The 21932-nt window shown below is 36.2% G+C and overlaps 1 protein-coding gene across 8 annotated transcripts in view; it reads left to right on the forward strand.

Annotated features, from left to right (window-relative positions):
• The window catches only part of ptprua (protein tyrosine phosphatase receptor type Ua), a 309103-nt gene that overhangs the window by 194600 nt on the left and 92571 nt on the right, over positions 1 to 21932 (forward strand). For all 8 annotated transcript variants that reach the window (XM_082186689.1, XM_082186692.1, XM_082186690.1 and 5 more), the window contains exons 8-10: positions 8423 to 8746; positions 16489 to 16598; positions 21454 to 21655. In XM_082186689.1, coding sequence (XP_082042815.1) covers positions 8423 to 8746; positions 16489 to 16598; positions 21454 to 21655 — 636 coding nt within the window. The remainder of the gene's footprint in view (positions 1 to 8422; positions 8747 to 16488; positions 16599 to 21453; positions 21656 to 21932) is intronic.

Raw genomic sequence — 21932 nt, forward strand, 5'->3', positions numbered from 1 at the left:
AATCTCTAAAAAAAGCGAGCCTATAGAGCTCGGGCGTAGATGTTATGGAATGGTGCATTGTGGGTAACGGCGGCCATTTTAGAGGCACCGCAAAAGCCTGTTTATAAGATATTAGCATAGCCGGCCGGTATCCAGAAAGAGTTATGGACCGTGACACAAAAAAGTTGGCTATACCATATACGGACAAACTTCATAATGAAGCCAAACAACGCTACTTTAAAAAAAAAGTTGATTATAGGCGGAATCGATCCCTATGAACAAAGCCTGGAGTAATATGAAAACTTACCAAGCCTCAGTTTCCCTGGTATTTTCTCCTATCCAGGGCCGGATTAACAATTTCATGTGCCCTTTTGGCAACAACATTCACACACACACACACACACACACACACACACACACACACACACACACACACACACACACACACACACACACACACACACACACACACACACACACACACACACACACACACACACACACACACACACATTTTAATTGTTTATTAATAAACAAGTGGGATTTTTTTTTGTCAGTCGGCTGCAAAGATGAGGTTGACGACTGGCGATCTTCGCTGTAACGTTAGTGAACGCGCCAGAGAGAAATGCACATTGCATACGGATTAACGTACATAAGCAGAGAGCTGTCTGTTTTCTTTTGTTTTGAATTGTTTGTTTAAAAGTAGACATTTCTATATAGATATATTTATTAAAATACAAATTAATGCAAAACGAAATTAACTTTAAAGAAAGGCTTTGTGCTTTCTGTTTGAAGTCTCTGCTCCGATCAATTTAAAAACTTGTCACTGGAGGCTCACTTGCATTTCACAAATGAATGAGTGCAAGATCTGCAGATCTACAAAGTAAACGCGGAGAAAACAATCGTTTGCACCGTTAACCAAGCATCAGTGGTGACACACACACTTGTCAGATTCTGTGAGCTACGAAGCAATTGTCTATGCGGGTTTGTTACTCTTCAGGAGTAATTTATCATACGTGCAATAATCCACTGTTTTCGTCCGGTAGCTGCTAGTATATTGACGACCAGCGGCGACCCAAGCCATCCGACGAAAATAGGGAAAACTAATATGATTTATGAGGCGTTTGCCCTGTCGATCATGAGACCGATTACAGCAGTTCACAATACAGCAACACTGAACCATTTTCCAAAAAATAACCTAAATTAATGACCAAATGATCAACGTTACCTACTGCCTACTATACAGTACATCTACTTCCGTACCGTGATTCCCACAATGCATTGCGGCGTGACGCAACGATCCCGAGCTCTATTGCGCCAGCGCGATTGTCGATCCCAGGGGGTTAAAACATTTATTTTCGCCAAAAATCCTCTTTGGCTCCGCAGCTGCCATGGTAAACAACATCAGCCTACCGGTGACTGAAGTCTCGAGTGCGAGTCAAGAGCGAAGTGATTGACATGACCAGGCTACCGTAGCTATGGCTTGGATTCATTAGCAAACATTGCCCCCCTGTGGTATTTGCATGTTACTATCACAAGCATAATGTTGTGGCCTGCCCAGAAAAACGTTGGTTCTAATAAAAGCCCCAGCCACTATTAGAGACCGGCCTTTATTTACCTCCGCCGACAGCGAGACCGGCCAATGTTAGAGACCCGGCCGCTAATGGAATACAGGCCAATATTAGAGGATTTACGGTACCTCCAAAATACTAAGTTACTACTGTAGCTAAGCTACAAAGTAGTGACTGCCCAAGTTGCCCAACACTGATAATACAGTCTGTGTCACTTGTGTAAAATTCGCTGGCCAATGTTATACCAGTAATATTTGTTTTATTTCTACAATAGCATTCTTGTGTCAGTTGTAATCTAAGTCACTGTTATGGAATATGACTTATCAAGTCTCAGTTCATAGCCGGGTGAACACCGGCCGGTGCAGTAAACATAGCCTAGCTAGCTGGCTACGATTTCAGTACAGTAATATAAAAGATCCTTGCTCCTTCTCAACTCTCTGGTAATATTCTATTCACAAAATACAACCAATGTAATGTTAAATCTTACTTGTGAAAAGTAATCCCCCGAGCCCTGTTTGCGATGGTCCGCCGATTTGAGCAGGAATATGCTGCATAGTGCTCTGGCATCTTGTTTCTTCTGCTGCTACGCATCCAGGAGTATGACCGGTCCAAGATGGTGGCCGCAATTCTTGCGCCCAGCAGCCAATGCGGCGTCTACTCTCTATTATGTCTGTGCTCAGCTCCAGCCAATGTGCGAAAGCACTTTTTAATTTAGCAGTTGATCACGTGATGCACTGACCGTTGCAATAACACCGGTGTGATCATACGCCCCCAGGGACCAGTCTAGACGAAAAGGGTTAAATATTAAATATGCTAAATAAAATAAAAAATAGACATCATTCTAACATTGAGATTGTCACAGTTATCTGGACTTTTTCATCTTTAGTTTCACTTTCATGGACTTTCAGTTTGTTTTCATTCTCTAGCTCTTGCGTCTTCAGTCGACAACTGGCCGAGTCTTACTCTAACTAACTTGCTTCCCTAAACTAGCTTCCTTCCTAAACTAACTTCCTGCGCAGGAATAAATCGACAAACAGACCTGCAAATGTCCTTTAAATGCTTTAATCACGGCCAGGAGATCTTCCCGAGCAGTTCTCAGGGAATCTCTCCCAAGAAGCAAGGCCGGAGGATCTCAGACAAATTCCATTGAGAATCCAACCGTAAAACACAGATACAACAGTTTTTATAGAATTGAGAAAACAAATAAGACCAACATGTCACCTTCAATATGATTGGTTCAATTGGTTCAAAAGCCCCAACCTTTTTCCTCTGTCACTGGCACAAGCAAACTCTGTTTTTATGATTACTTATCACAAGGTTTGAGAACTAGTAATCTGTCTAGTTTCACTTCCCCTATTTGTTATTTATACACACACACATACACACTCAAAGTCACAAGTTTTCCCCAAAGACTTTGGAAACATTTAAAAGCATATGAATGTCATTCATGCAAGAAAAACAAATTAAAGTTGATTCATTAAAATCCATCACAGTCTTCATCTTCTTCAACTGATGACAGAGATATTAAAAATCAACTAGTACCTTAATATTACATAAAATACACTACAAGCCAGCACACACTATTCATTATATTCTTTTTTTCTTTTTCTCTCACTGTTTTCACTTTTTTTTTCACTTCATCATTCATTCTGTCTCTTTTGGCAGGGGGGCTTTTCCCTTGTACTTTTCTGTAACTGTATCTCTCTTGGCCCTTTGAGTGAAACAGATTCAATTTATATCAAGGTCAAACTTCAGTTCTCAGAGGATGTGACTTTGTTTGGTGTATGTGTGTGTGTGTGCCATATCCAGCTGTTAGGCCATTCCTCATCAGGCCTGTGGGAGTTTTAGTAGATGTGTCTCATTAATTAGTGTAATCAGGTTGATTTGTCTTGAGGACTCTGAGGGAGGGCAGAGGTGGGGGTCTGTATGGTGGTCTGCGGGCATTCACAGCAGGGTTGACTGGGCATTGACTGTCTCAGCTCTGAGTGTAAACACAAAATGTCTCACGAAAACATCAGGGTCTGATTTCACCCCCCAAAAAACGAAAGAAATAAACAATGTATAAAATAACATTTAGCGTGAGGACAAGGAAGCCTAATTTGTAAGAGTTTTTGCATTCAACATTATTTTCATAACAATTCCCCCTAAATTAGCATAGATTTGAAAGATAAAAATCTTCATAAACACTGATTGATCGGTCGGTCGGTTGGTTGCCTTTATATAATGCATTATAAAAGATTGTATATTATCATTAGGCCTATTCCTTGTAATGCACCTTAAACTGCATTATATGATCTTGTGAAAAATTAACAGTTCTAATACATTATGATACTTAAGTATTATGAATTAAAACACATGAAAAACCAGCAATTTGTAAGAATGTAACAAGTAATCTAAAAATATTTTAATGAATTTTAACTCTGGTTACATTTATTTAAAAAGATAATGCATTATAAAGTAGGCTACATTATACATATTTTATAATGCATTATACATAAATACTTCAGTAAAGTGTTACCATATTATGTTGCCTTAATAATCTCAAAGGTTTTCTTTAAGGAAAATATAATTTCAGAATGTTTTTTCTTGACAGGACTTTCTTTTCATATTTAGGAGGTGATTTTAGTTTTAAAGTATAATTAGTGTGTTAATTATTCATTGTTCATTTGTTGCAGAGCTACTTATCCTGCAATGGCATGTGCTGCTGTGTCGTATTTACAGACTCACACACACACACACACACACACACACACACACGCACACACACGCACACACGCACGCACGCACGCACGCACGCACGCACACACACACACACGACTCACTGGGCTCGTCTCCTGTCTCTCTCTCTCTGGGGTAGAAATACATGTCAGACTTAGTGAGAGGGAATTAAAGTGACATGAAATAGAGACAAGGACCCCTGCCTTCACATATGACATATGTAATTAGCTCATAGCAGCTCTAATTGGCTCTGCACTGAGAGAGAGAGAGAGAGAGAGAGAGAGAGAGAGAGAGAGAGAGAGAGAGAGAGAGAGAGAGAGAGAGAGAGAGAGAGAGAGAGAGAGAGAGAGAGCTATTTGAAATAATAATGTATGTGTAATGATAAATGTTTGAATTACCTATTAAACATACTTTATTGCTCTCTCTGACCGCTTTTTAACTTTAAGTTTCATACTTGTTAGTAAGAAGGGTCAACTGTTCTTTCTCTCTGGTTCTGTCCATCTGTCAGTTCATGAATTGCTCTGCTCAATTATTTTATGATTGTATAAAGACCCATGCAATCTAATTCAGAGATTTTTCTTATCATACAAGTATGCTATAAAGCAGCAAATTTGTTCTAAACTTTTGTCAACTTAATTGAGATAACAGACGTTACTTTTATTATTTACATCTATGGTCTCCATGGAATGGAAATTCACTATATGTGACCCTGGATCACAAAATCAGTCATAAGTCGCACAGGTATATTTGTGCCAATAGCCAACAATACATTGTATGGGTCAAAAGTATCGATTTTTCTTTTATGCCAAAAATCATTAGGCTATTAAGTAAAGATCATGTTCCATGAAGATATTTTGTAAATATCCTACCGTAAATATATAAAACATTTATTTCTGTGAGTGAATGCAACACAATCACGAACATAAATGGACAACTTTAAAGGTGATTTTCTCAATGTTTAAATTTTTTGGCACCCTCAGATTCCAGATGTTCAAATAGTTGTTTCTCTGCCAAATATTGTCGTATCCTAACAAACCATAGCCTACATCAATGGGAAGCTTTTTTATTCAACTTTCATGATGTATAAATCTCAATTTCAAAATTGTGACCCATGTGACTGGTTTTGTGGTCCAGGGTCACATATTTATTAACCAATACAGATCGGTTTGGCCACGTAGACACTGCAGCTAAATCTGGTTGTCAATTCACCTTTTAGAGCTTTAAACTCTAAAAAGTCCAGTAACTTACAGGACTGACAATCACATTGGTCCACAACCAAATGACTCCCAAAAAAGCTAAAGTTATAACTGCGTTTACAAAAATTGTATGCACTGTGTACGGAACCAAACTGAACAACCATGTTTTTAATGACGTATTTAAATGCACATTAGAAAGGTGTCTCTCTTCTGTATGAAAATCACAGGGTATGAGGCAAAAGAGGTATGAGCCTTTACTGATTTGAGTTGCCAGATCTTGCTAGAAAACCAAACACCAAACAAGCCCATAATAAACAAAAGTAAATCCAAATGCTTTATATTGAAAACCAGGACTTCTCCAATTATATGATTTGCTTAAATCCCACTCCTGCAAGGTCAAGTTCAGCTGCCTTTACTTTTGAGTGCAATGCCCACATCTGAACATCCAATCAACAGTTGAAAAATAGAACCAAGTTTCATTTTTTCTTTTTCGATAATCCATTACAATTGGATGTACGTCACAATACGGAAGAAAAGGATCTGTTGCTTCATTACATTTTACATTACTGTTACATTTACATTGCACAAAAGGATCTCGCAAAAATATATATATTATTTTATTATTAAGAACAAGGTATTTGGGTGAATGATGGAATTTTAGGACTTTCTATATTAGAGTGTTATGTATGTAATTCAATGACATGTACACATTTCAAGAATGTAATGAACTTTTTTTTTTTTTGGTGAATCAGACCTTTTTCCCCATGAAAATGTCATTCCTGGGTAACGTAATTAATTTTTTAATCAATTACATTTCTACCATTGTTGACATATACAAATACTGATATCCATTGGTGTTAAAACAAACAATTAGTGCTCGGAAAACTACATTTTAATCACAATTAATATAATCATTATATATAGGCATAGCCATGGGCTAATTTTTTGGCTGCTGATAACTCAAAATTCAGAACCCCCCCCCAAAAAAAACAAAAAAACAAAGCTGGAAAATGTTTACAAATGTTTTCCAATAAAGTAAATAAGACCTGTTTTATCATTAACTCAACAAAAAACAGAATTGTGTAATCTAACACACAAATATGGGTAAAATTCTGTGTTATTGTTATCCTTAGTATCATATTTTCTTTCCAACACTCAAACTTGAAACAAAGTATGAGACACTGACAAGTTTTGAATGATTTAAAAATCTGTCAAATTTACAGTAAATCTGTAAAATTATAATGCTTCATAAACATTGGCCAAGGGTATAGCCCAACACATTATACAGCTAAAATATTTAGGTTTGTTGCAAATGAATGTGTGAACCTATTTCGATTAATATTTCAAGTTTGCTTGTTACTGACACATTATTATTCCACTGAGCCATCACTATAATACCTTGCTCTCTTTTTTCGACGATACTCAGCCCTAGCTTCTTCATGCGTTTATCCTGGTTCTGAACCGTCTCTGCCTCTCTTTATTAGACCGAGGCATCTGGAAGGACAGAATTTGCCTTAAAACATCAGAAGCTATACTAAAGCTTTAATAAAATGTTGATGTATTAATAAATATGATTACAGTATTCATGATTTGACCATTAACATTACAAAATTCAATTCAATGATAATGACCCATGTGACTCAGAATCATATGAAATCAAAATGAATGACAGCAAAATTATGGCAAAAAAATACAATTATGTAAATAATATTAATGTTAATAATATAACTATAATAACTATGCCTAAAAGTTTGCAAATGTTAATTAAAAACAGTGTTATGCATATGTCATTCTGGATAACGGATGACATGTCCTGGCTAACAGAGTTTTTTTTTTTTTTTTTTGTTATCCAATAATGACATGTTGTTATCCAGGAATGACAAAACAAATATTTTTTTCTTTATAATCAGGCACTAACTTAACCACCTATGGAAAACTACAACTTAGCTATCATCACTTAAGGTAATCTTTTAGATCAAATAGATAGTTTTTTTTTTATATATATATATATATAAAAACATTATAAATGTGTGTTATCCAAAAGGACACATGATATTGCTACAAAGTGCACCAGTGACCGAAAAGGTCAAAATATCAACATTTTAAGATACGTTTACTGACCTTTGCACATGTTCTGGTGCTCCTTCAGGGTCTTCTTTTTGATACAATATTATGTCACATTACATACCAAAATGCATTATAGTTCAAAATGGCCATTGATGTCTGTTATTCAGGAATGACATTAGAGAAATCACAATTTGGAGACAAAAGTCTTTCTGTCATAAAAATTTAAATAAGCTTATCACTATATGTATCTTTGAAAACATCAAAACAATTATGCCCAAGTAGATTTTAAATACTTTTATTTATATTTTTTATATTTTTTACATTTTTGTATTCAGATTTTAAGCCGGGACAGTTACCCGGAATGACATTTTGGGACTTTTGAGCTCAATAGTTCCTTAAAAATGAATTATTTACAATGAATTCTCACATGAGTAATTAAAGAGGGGGAAGTTGAGTCACTTAATGAAGTGTATTTAAAAATGTATACAGTTTTTATATTATGAATATGCTTTGGACACCAGAATTGACACGCCATGTCATTGACCCATTTTCAGAACTGTACAGAACTTTTTATAATGTTCTTCTTGGAGAAGGCAATCTCATAATGCACTGTGACAAGCACAGTGAAAATAAATAAATAATCCAAGATGTTGGACAAGGCAGGAAAAACTATGATTATATTGAAAACACATTTTTCATTCAGTACTGAAAGGTATTTAAAACCTTTCTGTTTGGTGTAGTTAATAAAGATAATCTGTTATGTTTGTTTTATAGCTTTAGAGTAAGCGTGTCATTAGCTTAGCAACATGTAGCAACAAACTCAAATTTGAGTGAAAATGTGAAATGTACGTAATTGTGTACATAATTCAGTTCCTCTTTTGTCTCATCCAGAGCCCATGCGTCCCCTCAAAGGTTTGACGGCTTCAGAGATTCAGTCCCGTCAGCTGCTCCTGCAGTGGGAGCCGGTGGGATACAACCTGACGCGGTGTCATACGTACTCCCTGTCGCTGTGCTACCGCTACTCCACTGCAACTGGGGGCGGAGCTGGCGGAAATAACGCCACGGTGAGGGAGTGTCTGTCGGTGGAGGGGAACACCTCCCGCTTCACACTGCGGGATTTACCACCATTCCATGCCGTTCATGTGAGGCTGGCTCTGGCCAATCCAGAGGGCAAGAAAGAGAGCCGAGAAGTGACCTTTCAGACGGAGGAAGACAGTGAGTACTGAATCTTTTTTTTTTTTTTTTTTTACCATTAAATCCGAATTCGTTAATACTTTATAATAGGTATACAGTAATAAAGTACTTACAAATCATTTGCAAACTATTAGTTTATAGTTAATTCATAGTTAATATATCATAGTCTCTACAATGTTAATATATTAACCGGCTATATACAAATATTGAGTTCTTCATTTATTATCACTGTAAATAACACAATTATTAGTGTTTAATTAGCTGATGTAGAGAATCAGAAAAAGTTTTTTTTTTTTTTACAACTTATTTACCGTAAATATTTCTCACTTTAGACTAGGTCACAGGACATCAGAAAATAGCTTAATAATATATAACAATGTAGAGACTACTATATATAAACTATTAATAACTATAAACTAATAGTTTGTTAATGGTTTGTAAGTACTTTATTACTATACTTATTATAATGTGTTACCCACAAATATTTTTTTTATATACCATGAAATCAAACATTACTTTTTTTTATGGGATTCATTTTCCCATAAATTTCCCATTTTGTTCATTTTAAACAAATTATCTGTGCACACAAATAATAAAAATAACTTCCCTACTCTTCTCTGATGACATTTTGCACTGGCACGAGGGCAGGAAAATAATTCCTCCCATCCAGCAACATGTCACTCACATCATAGATCATAGCAATAGCAAACAACAACAAACCTACCAACGATCCAAACAATTACCATTGAACAAAATCAAGCCCCACCCTACATATTTTTTTTTCTCTGAAGCCTGATGCAAATGAAGCATGCCCTCCATGTCACTATTAAGAAACAAAAGTTATTATATTGACAAACACTATTTTTAAGAATTCTTCATTGAGGAAATATATGAGTGGATAAATAGTATTTTATTCGGCTGAAAGTCACAAAATGCAAAACAATGTGTTAGTAAAAATAGACCTAAATGAACAAAAGCCTTTAAAATTACTTAAAATACATATAATAACAATGAGTGATTAATAATTGGTTCAATAAAGTATCAAAGGCAAGTAATCATGGTTTTATTGAACAACACTATTAAAATGCATAATGTAATATACATAATATAAACAATCAACTTACATTATGTATTATAACGGCCTGGTGATTGTTGTTGTTACACTTTACATCATGATCAAATCCTTGTTTAGTATTGGCCAAACAACATTTAATTCAAAATGTCCTCTTAATCTTTAATATTTGGCAACATCTTTAAGATAGAAATGCTTGCTCTGCATTTGTGATTTCACACTAGCACTATGCTATATTATGATTTATGGTTTTAATATATTGTGCACCCTTAGAAAACAGTCTAATAATGCAGTTCATTGATTTTCGTCAACGGAATGCAGCACTTTCAGTATTTTGCCAGTTAGTCGACACAGGGAAATTGCAATTGATGAATTTTTTTTTATTTTATTTTTTTATATTTTTTTATCTAGCACTCAGATTGTATCAAGGAATCGTGACAGGCCTAAACTAATCATCTTGTAATAACTGTCACTTCAGTTTTACTTTCTGAGTATGAATTATATGCAGTAAAAGAAACAAACTCATCTATGCCATGCTGATATTGCGAGACAGTTTTCACCTCAACGAGAAATATCGTTATGTTTTAATATCGCAATCTCGTCACACTCCTAATTTATATACAGTATACTTTCATAGATATTTTTCAAAATTTAACCTCACCCCTACCTTAAACTTCTAAATTATATAAAATATGTAACAAGCAGATACAAAACAAACAAAACAAAAACAGGGATTTATTGCAAAAATTGACAAAACAACAACTACAAACTCTATATAAGAATTACTCTTCAAAAATGACTCTTTAAAGTCTTCTAAAGCCATACATTTATGTGAGGAACAGAGTGAAACTTTAGGTATTTAATGGCAGAAAATGATCCCGCTGCCATATCTTTTCTGAACTTTAGCATGATGCAAACAGTTAAAAAAGTCACTAGTATTTCACAATCAAAGCTAGTGTAATATTTCTTCAATTTGAGGGCAATTTTTTAATGTGTTTGTGGTTTAAATGTTACGGTGAATGGAGGTCCTCACACTTTAAGCAATCGTTTGGCCTTGGAATACTTGGAATATTTGTAAGCTTTGGCTGTAGTTGCATCTACCTGTTATATCATGCGTTTTAATTGTTTTACTCATTGACAAATGATTAGGTTTAGGGGTGGGAGTTGGGTTGGGTTGGGTAAAATGTAGTTTAATCTAAACAAAATTAAAATTAAAATGCTGTTTAAATTGACAATCATAACCCAACATATGTCATAATGACTAACACCCCAATATATAATTTCACAATGACAAAATTCCCATTCCTTTCATGTCTTGGTATTGACACCAAAGGTTTCTCATTGGAAGCAAGGGAGTTCTTAGTTTATTAATAAAGCAACACCATAACACTAAAGGCATTTGACAATTCTTCAAATGCCTCAGGAGTGAGAATGGGTTGGTTTCACTCATCTTTGCAACTTCCATTTGATTCAAACATTAATGACTGGTTAATATAGGGAAAAGGGATATTAGGACAAGATTCAAACATGCACCATCCATTAAAGCATCACGACTCTTTGTCCCTATTCACACTTTAGATATCACTCCTCTTCTGAGTGTGTCAGTTCATCTTTCCTTGTAAAACATTGTGACCTCTGATTTATTGCTTGATTTAGTAAGGGTTTTGTGTAATTTAAGTTACATAATCAATAATTCAGATATTTTAGCATGCAGGGGAACATTAACACGATTAAATCAAGCACTAAATGAACAGACCTTGCACAGCTACATTCATAAATGTTTTAGTAGGACAATATTGTCTTGATTGAAAGCACCATCATTTTCACTTCAAGGACTGTTTTGTAAACTCATAAAGCATTTTATCCATTAGTGTTGAAGAACAGTTTTCTTTAGAACAAACTCCAAAACAGCTTGATGTAATCAAGTATTTTTGGCTTCCGATGAAGAATCACGTCATTATACTTCTTATCTCCATGTTGTTCATAAACTTTCTGAGTTTGATTAAACTTTCATTTATCCAGAGTTTTTTTCTTTTTTTTTTCGGGTCAGTAGCCATAACGCATCCATCTTTGCAAAGGCATGTATTTATCTGGGCAATTATGATGTGGCGACCGCACCAGGGCCCAGTTTGCCCGCAGTGCTCAAAGCCCAATTATAGCAACAACACAAATATTGACTCACAGGATACCATGCTTCAGCATAATTAAATGGAAGATCATACTTTTAAATGGAAGTATATGAAAAATGTATAAGAAAAGGCCACCAGCAAAATGAAATAAAGATTTTTGCTTATTTTTGCATTTTTATTTACATTGTGTGTCAGGCAGCGCATTTTTGCTGGAGGTGCATTCTCATGCAAATGCTTTAAGATGAAACTCTCAGAGGTCAAGTGAAAACCTCGCCATCTGAAAATGAACACGGCTAATAATGAATGCTCTCCATTTATCATTTTCTGTTGGTTTATTTATATATTTTGTACACTGATAGAGCTTGTTTGTGTTTGATGTGTTTGGTTAATTGGAAACAACATGAACTGAAGTTAATGAATTAATTAATTCTGCAAGTAATGTTAAATTACTGGTAGTCAGCATGCTTGCAGAAAGAGACAGAGAGAGTTAATGAGAAATGAGAAGTAGGGATATAAAAACTCTCTGCTGCTTTTCAGCCTGTTCAAGCATCTGTATAGAGATGGGAAATGAATGGAATGTGAGGATTTTTGGTTAGATTCCGAAATATTTTGGGCGACTACTCATTTTTACTACTAGTCAGTGTTTACCCTATCTCACCACATGATGTGCAGCATCAGCAGTCTATGATGTTCTATGAAGTCTAGGACATCTTGAATGGCTCCTCCCCCTTTTCAAATAGCCAATAGCATTTAGTTTACCTCACAGACTGCAATAGGCTAGTTGCACGTGGCCGCCATGTTGGATTTCCAATCAGCGAGTGTGCGGATAGACACTTCTGGTTTCACTCACATGACGCCTGGTGCAGGGAGCCGGAGAAAGCCGAAAGTTGTTTATAGAATCAATTATATCACTTAAAATACTACTAAGATCTATATCACTATCACACAAACCAATGGCAATTAAATGCACAGATGAATAGTCAGATTAATGAATGAAATACAACTGTTCACGAACAGAAGATTATCTTCTGCATACTCATGCTGCATACGCATACAGTATGCAATGACAATTATGCCTACTGTAAATATGATACAACTACGATTAGAGTTGTTTGCATAAAATACCCTGTGAACATTCATGTTTGTCCTGTGTTAGGCTACAATTTATCTCCATAAATACTACTTCCTCAATTCTGCGCATATTTTTTCCTTAGTTACATCTATTACTCGATCAATCTTATCATCACATATCTTACATTTACATCCTTTCTTTGCATCAATTATCTTTACAGATACAAACAACGGCTGTAGAAAAAAGCAATCTTAATAATTGCGATTAATTTACATTTTTAACTGTAGTTAACACAAACAATCTAATATAGCTAACTTAATATAGCCAAGTTTGTGTATATTTTACATTTATATATGTATAAATACGTATAAATATATATGTATAAATACATTTCGGTCTCCATCTCCGAGTTTTTGGTCGGGTTGAAGTCATCCCTCCGGATCTTCTGCATCCACTCAGCCCGTACCGCTGCGTCAACAGGGAATGCATGAAAGCTGACTTCTTTGTTGTAACGTGACGAAATGGTACATAACGGCACACAACAATGAAGTGCTGAGGCTGTCACCCTCTGAAAGGCAAGTCTTGAATCCTAAAAACACTCATTGTGAAAAATTATCTCTCTGGTAATAGAACTCGGTCGCTGTTGTCTCTCGCTCTCGCTGTCAGATCACTGGAAGTTTTCACCGGAAGTACTGGCCCACACACTCAAGTTTGAACGTCAACGGTCACCATATTGTGCACAGAGCGAATCCGAGCGCTGATGATCTGTTTCAGTATCCAATAGTAACGTTAGAGGTGTGAATCAATTCTAGCCATTTAATTTAATTTCAACCAACGTACAGTTGAAAAACGGAATAAAACTTGAGCGTTTAAGCAACCGAACACACATCTCCAACCCATATTGCTCCATGACATGTCAATGGTCGGTTTGGCCAGGTGGTATTTATAGCATAGGGTGCTGGACGTAATCCTTGGTTACAGATTACTTTCAGCTGTCTGTCGTTAAGTTCCCTGTGTATTTATTTCTCTTTCAGTTCATGGTCGGTTCTCGTCAATGTAAATGTGTTTTCCCCTGCATTAATCCTGTTTCAGAGTATTTGTTATTAAACCTTGTTTCCTTGAAGTATTCCTTGTCGTGAGAGTTTCTATTTACCAGGTTACGTGACAGTTTTCTAACTACCACGTCCGGTATAGTCTTGCGGCTGTCGAAACGAAAGCTGCTGCTCTCCTTGTGTTTTGTCACCTGTCTCCATCGTCACCTGTCGTGTTCATATGTAATTGCATGAGCTTATTTCATCCATTAGGTAGAAAGATCTGAAAAACACTATACATTTTTCTAGAACATGCACAAACTGATCAAACTGAAGTCATGCAATCTGTGACTAGCTGGCACAAACCTTACTCTTACAATTCTACTTAATGATTCTTATGGTTCCTAGTCTGGCTATCACTAGACCAAGCTCAATCTTTTAAGATTGAACATTGGTCTGGGGAGTCTGCTATGTGTTCTCTACTGCACAAGAAGCGTGATCAACGGCCATAGTTCAAATGACTCTGTACGCAATTGGATAGTCCTTCAACCAATCAGACCAACGATCCGGGTGAAGTACTTTACAGAGCGACGCGAAAACTCCAGGCATGAAATGTGTAACCAGACGTGTTGATCAGCGGTTTGCAGAAGCAGCAATGGAATCGAGCGATTTTTGCAGGTTATGCAAAAAAAACAAAACATGAAAGTTAGTGGTATTTACACCCACTCGTCGAGCGAGTTTGTTTGCTTAAAAGAAGCCATTGAGCATTGTTGAGAGGTTAAAAGGAATTGGACAGAGCCATAACGGCTCTGGAATTGGATTGGATTAAACCCGCCATAGCGTGCCAGGTGGATAAGCCAGTTTGTGATTGGTTCCCGCAAATTTGTAAAGGAAGCAGCAGAGATAAATGTACAGCTTTCCAGCCTGAGCTGCAGGGCGAAATCAAATCGCCGGCAGATCAGGCTGGGTTTACCCAGTATATATGGTTCCATTTAGTAATTCTGTGGAAAAGAGGAAAATTAATAGACTGTCCTTAATTGCAATCATATCATGCATTTTGTTTGTCTGTGAGCCATTTCGTGTACGCCATGTGGGAAAAAAAAGTATTTACGGGGCAAAGGAAGCATAGAAGCCTCGTGGCATATTACACTTTTTTTTATTTTTTTTATTGACGGTATTGATGTATTTGTGAAGAAATCACAATTGCTGTGTACCACAGAACAAACAACTATAGATTTAATTATAGGCTGGGCCCATAATTGCTGTTTGCATCTACACATTTTTTTTATTTAATGTTTTTAAAGGGAACCAATTATGCACTAGCTGTTTGCATAAGGAAATCATTTTCCCTTAACTTTCCTCAACAATGCCCAAGACTCTGCATTTAAATAGCCTTCTGGAAGCCAGACTTCCTATAGCTCATAACACTCAGTATTACATAAGTTTCCCCAACTTTCATACTCACTGAGCCCTAATGAGATGATTTCAGCCTGTAGCCATGGTGAATGTCTTTGGCCTGGATGAAAGTTAGATCCCTTTCTCCCTCTCAAACATAGCATCAAGTGTTCTCCCTCTCCTCTCTCTCTCAAATTTTCAAATTTTTCAAATTAGCTTTATTGGCATGACTTATTTACAGTATTGCCAAAGCATTGGCCATTACATATAGGCATTTAACAAATAATTTATAAAATGAATCAGTAAACAGATGCATGAATACATTTATAGTAATAATAATAAAAATAAATAAATAAACAATTACTAAAATATCAAACAATCAAAATAATAATTATTTGAAAATTTGTACAATTATTTATCCATCTGAGGTTCCACTGGTTGTCCTCATTTCATGGCATGAGGAGACATATTTTGCAGCAATTATTTCACATTTGGGCATTTCTCCCAGTACATATGGGAGTTTCTGTGTGTCTGACAAGGATTCGAATTCAGGGTATATTTGGGAAATGTTTGCAAAGTGTTTTTGTCTTAGTGTATTATATTTGGGGCATGAGGTTAGAAAGTGCAGCTCTGTCTCCACCTGTCCCCTGTCACGCAGAGTCTCTCCTCTTGTGGTAGCCAGCTCTGTCTGTGGCGACCCTTCTCTATGGCCAGGCTGTGTTCACTCAGTCTGTACGTTGTCAACGTTCTCTCTCTCTCTCTCTCTCTCTCTCTCTCTCTCTCTCTCTCTCTCTCTCTCTCTCTCTCTCTCTCTCTCTCTCTCTCTCTCTCTCTCTCTCCCTATATTATTCCACACCATGTGTTGGTAAAGAAGACAACAAATCGCCTGTTGTGCCCTCTACCGCTGCGCTCAGATATGAGATGGGTCTGTGGGTTTCTAGAACATCAATTTGTCCTTCTAAAGTTTCCTCCCCTCTAGTCTATAGTCAACCATTTTTAACAACTCGTGTTTAGTAAGATGGATCTGATCGTCTGATCTGATTGTTTTCTTTCTTTTCCTGCAGTCCCAGGAGGAATTGCACCAGAGTCTTTAACCTTCACCCCATTGGATGATATGATCTTTCTGAAGTGGGAGGAGCCTTTGGAGCCCAATGGTCTGATCACACAGTATGAGGTAATGTGTTATTTAAAAAAACATTGTAAATGGAAACATGTATTCTAAATTTAGACTTAGTAAGTAACAATTAACAAAAGTGTGTCAGGCTGTAAATGACTTCAAGCTAAATAGTTTTTATAATAAGCCAGCGTATATCAAACTAATATTTAGCCTTTAAACTGCATCTGAAGTGACATTTGTACAATAAAAAAATGCATAAATGTTTTAATTCAATACAGAGGCAGCTTACATATATTTTCTTATATCATAAATTTACCCTTTACTACCCTTGTAAAAAAAAGTACACTTTAAAGCAATAAAAAAAAACAAAAAAAAACATACTAACATATTTTAAAGATATAGTGTGACCTAAATGTAATGTTTTGATACACTTAATTGCATGTTAATGGCAATTAAATGAAAATGTATTAGAGTTTAAATGAATGCGTAGTCTCTTGAAGCTCCCTTAAAGGGATAGTTCATCCAAAAATGATCCCGTAATTTGCTCACCCTCAAGCCATCCTAGGTGTATATGACTTTCTTCTTTCAGACAAACACAAACAGAGTTATATTAAAACATATCCTGACTCTTCTAAGCCTTAAAATGGGAGTGAATGGTCAAACATCGTGTCAGAGGTCACTCTTTGGCCGGATATCGACTCGCGTACAGACTTCACCGGAAGCCAGTGATTATTCTTCATAAAATTATAAATATGGATATTTGTCTTACAAAAAAAGCATTGCTTCACTTCAGAAGGCCTTTATTAACACCCTGGAGCTGTATGGATTACTTTTATGATGGATGGATGCAATTTATTTGGGCTTCGAAATCCAAGTTACTATTCACTCCCATTATAAAGCTTGGAAAAGCCAGGATATATATATATATATATTTTTAAAGGGATAGTTCACTTTGAAATTAATTTTTGGTATGTTTTAGCTTACCTCAAGGGCATCCAAGATGTAGGTGTCTTTTTTTCCGCAGTAGTTTCAATTTTGATATTTTTAGGTCAAACCGTTCTTGTCTGTCAGTCATATAATGCAGGTCGATGGTCACTGTCTCAAAGAGCATGCACAGAGTCCAAATTAAAACAATTCCCCGTCGTCCAAATTAAACAATTCCCCATCGTAAGTACACATTGATGGCCTAAGACACGAAACGAGCGGTTTGTGTGAGAAAACGAACAGTATTTATATCGTTTTTACCTCTTGTACACAGCCTTGTCGAAGTGATCTGATCTGACGTGTACGCAGACTGGTGCATAGACATATACACTAGATGTCGCCTTAAAGACATTCGTTCCAATGAACTGCCGTAGACAAGGCGACATCTAGTGTGTATATATCTATGCACCAGTCTGCGTACACGTCAGATCAGATCACTTCGACATGGCTGTGTATAAGAGGTTAAAACGATATAAATACTGTTTGTTTTCTCACACAAACCGCTCGTTTCGTGTCTTAGGCCATCAATGTGTACTTACGATGGGGAATTGTTTAATTTGGACGACGGGGAATTGTTTTAATTTGGACTTTGTGCATGCTCTTTGAGACAGTGACCATTGACCTGCATTATATGACTGACAGACAAGAACGGTTTGACCTAAAAATATCAAAATTGAAACTACTGCGGAAAAAAAGACACCTACATCTTGGATTCCCTTGAGGTAAGCTAAAACATACCAAAAAATAATTTCAAAGTGGGCTATCCCTTTAATATAACTCCGATTGTGTTTGGCTGAAAGAAAAAGGCATAAACACCTAGGATGGATTGAGGGTGAGTAAATTATGGGATAATTTTCATTTTTGGGTGAATTAGTTCAACATTTTGAACACAACATTTTGAACAACTTTCAAACACAACACAACACAATTTTACCATTGACTTCCATAGTTTTTTTTTTTTTTTTTCTACTATGGAAGTCAATGGCTGCCGTTAACTGGCTAACAACGGTTATCCTTTAACATATCTTCCTTTTAGTTCAACAAAAGAAAGCCGCTCATACAGGTTTGACACAACATAAGCATGAGTAAATGATGACAGCATTTACATTTTTGGGTGAACTAACACTTTAAGTTCCTGTGTGTTTGAAGAGTTCTGACTGCACAGTGAAATGTTGCTTATTTAAATGTCTTGCTTCATCAGTCATTCAACTGATTAATATAAGGATCAAATATTGAAGCAATGTTGTGAACAAATGTATGGTGCATCTGAAGTCCAATTATAATGACGACATCACAGTTTATGCTGCTTTTGATACTGTGGGGTGAGGAACATTGTAGTATAGCTAATGCAAGCTGCATTTACTCTGCAAGATAAAGATTTGTTCAGGGGATTGTCTAACTGTTTCAGCAGCCTGGTCTCATTGTTTATACGTAGGCATAAGTATGTAACATTTACATGGACAAAAACAAACTTTTTGTACGTTTGGATAGATGCTGAAACGTGCAATATGGACATATTGGCAACATCTAACACGTAAACATTTACATATTTACAGCTATAGAGACACAAGATATTTATAAATCAATACATTTTATGTACACATTCATACAAATTCACTTTCATGAGATCGTGTTGGTTTATATAGGAGTGCGATCCATTTTCTCTTTTGTTTCTTGCAGGTTTTGTTTTTATCCCTCACTCTCCCTCCCAGTCAGAGAGCCATTAGTGTGTGTAAACTCTCTCCATCCTTCACAGAGTCTAGGTGTTCTTATGCTAATCATGTTGCAGTTCATTCTCCAGGCTTCAATTAGTCGAGGAACAAACATAATTGCTTCTTTGCCTTGCAGAGACTGTCGGATGGGGCAATTGTGTTTAAGTGCTTTAGTCTGGTAATATTTCACTGCTTCAGCCCACTTCAATTACCTCAGCTGTCAGCTTATACACATGTAAACTTCTGCTTACACTCAACACTCGTTTGGGAGTGACGTGTGTAGCTCTATGTTCACTGTGCTAATAGTTGTTGTTGATGGGCTAAATTATGTTGATGAATTTGGTAACCATTTCTCAGTGGTTGATATGTTGCATTAGCATTTTAATAAAAAGTAGTTGCAAAATGGAGCAAATAATTTATATAAAGTTGATGGATATTGAGAGGGATGATGAAGCTTCAGTTAGGCTAACACTGCAAGGTAGTTATTTTAAATTCTGTTGAACACTTCTGCATTAAAGTGAAGGTACCTAGAGAGGGTAAACAGTTTTCATGCTTTTGTGCGAGTACTTTTGCAATATTTGTTTCACTAATTAAGCAAGATTAATTAATCACTCTTTTAGGTGGCTCCTCCGACTTTAAAATTAATATTAATGCTATAAGAGTATTCCAAAGTGAGGGCGGTAGTGGAGCAGTTTCAACAGATTCTTCTTGTAATGAAGACTAATTTAAAATCTGAGGTGTGACTGACTAGTGCTAAAATATGGGGGTTTCATTACACCTTAAAGTTTGTATAGGCCTAGATATCTATATATAGTCAAGTCAAGTCAAGTTTATTTATATAGCGCTTTTCACAATACAGATTGTATCAAAGCAGCTTCACAGTATTAAATTAAAATAATACATCAATGTTTGTTTCTAGTTTTCTTGGTAATGCTGATCAATAGTATTGTTGATTGATTAAATAAATTAAATATCCCCAAATATCCCCAACTGAGCAAGCCAAAGGCAACAGTGGCAATGAACCGAAAAACTCCATCAGGTGACCTAATGGAGAAAAAAAAAACCTTGGGAGAACCCAGGCTCAGTCGGGGGCCAGTTCTCCTCTGGCGTTTATAAACTAGAGGTCGGATTTAACTGTAAGATTAAAAGTATTATATGAATGCCTGGCTGAAGAGATGCATCTTTAATCTAGTTTTAAATGCAAAAGTTATAGATGCAATCCAGGTCTGTTTCACTTTGGCTTCTACAGCTGAGACATAAATATTTAAGTAGTCTAAAAAAGTACATTTGTATTCATATTTTTTCAATGTATGTATCTTAAAAAAAAAAAAAATTCAGACATGTCGATGTAGAATTTGTTAAGTATCTTGCTTGTGTAACCATTAGTCCTTTTAGAGAAGCTTTTAAAGCCTCCCATCAAAGATGAATTGATTTAATAGAAAAAAAGATGACCCTGTGTGATGACTACCATGGAACAATACAAAATATCAGACATAAAGACATAATCTATTCAAGAATATATGTATCTCTGCGAATATCAAATCAGACTAGAACTGAATGGTTATTTTTATTTTTATTTTACTTTTGATGAGATAGGTACTGTAGGATAGATCTAGTTGTGGGTGTACTGAAGTTAAATGTCCTCTCATTATTGCAGTATGTCACCATACACTGGGGACAGGGTTAGAAACAGATTATTCTTTGAATCATTGTCATTAGGACCATATGAATTTACCAAAATAATTTCTTGACTCAATTGGGAACTCTGGATGAAAACATACCTGCTGTGTTGCATTTTATATGAAATATATTAAATGGTTTATACATTGTGAGTCCTCTTGCATGAAAGAAAATGGAGCAGCAAGATCTCACTGGGGAGTAAATGAGTCTAGAAATATTATGTCTGAATGCACATAGATGTTTAGGGCTTGAAATTACTTGCTTTATACCTCCATACCCTTAAAATTCCATGAATGCTACCAATTTTGTTATATTGACAACAGTTTCTTGCATGAAACAATCTTTGTAGCTTAAAGTGTGCTTTCAAAAAAGAGAATAAGGAAAGAGAATTGGTTTTGCTGTGGATCAAGTGAAGCATACAGTAGTAGCTCCAGTCAGACTATAAGACTGCATCACAGGGATTCATCAACACTGTTCCTCCACCATAAGGTATTACATCATTTCCACTGAATTCACTGTCTGTTATTGGTTTTTAGATCAGCTACCAGAGCATCGAATCGTCCGATCCCAGCATCAACGTTCCTGGCCCACGGCGCACTGTCTCCAAACTAAAGAACGAGACATACCACATGTTCTCCGGGCTTCACCCTGGCACCACATACCTGGTGTCTGTTCGCGCCCGCACCGCTAAGGGCTTTGGCCAGACCGCCCTAACTGAAATCACCACCAATATCTCAGGTGAGGAAATATGCATTGCCACAAGGAATTTATGGGGATATGGGGGATATGAGCCATGTCAGCACACCTACAACTTTTAGCTGTGTCTCTCTGAATCTGAAGTACTTAATTATAATTTCTCCACCAGAAGCTAGATGGGTTTTGGTTTTATCGCTGGAATGAATGTGAGATGCCTGCAAGGGCCTTTTAATTGGTTCAGGATTTATTCAGACTTTATTTGGACTTCATTTATATGTAATCTAAGCTAGGCAAAAGCTACTATTTTTGACTCTCTGAA

This window comes from Leuciscus leuciscus (genome assembly GCF_965113295.1).
Source record: "Leuciscus leuciscus genome assembly, chromosome: 12".
Taxonomy (NCBI): Eukaryota; Metazoa; Chordata; class Actinopteri; order Cypriniformes; family Leuciscidae; genus Leuciscus; species Leuciscus leuciscus.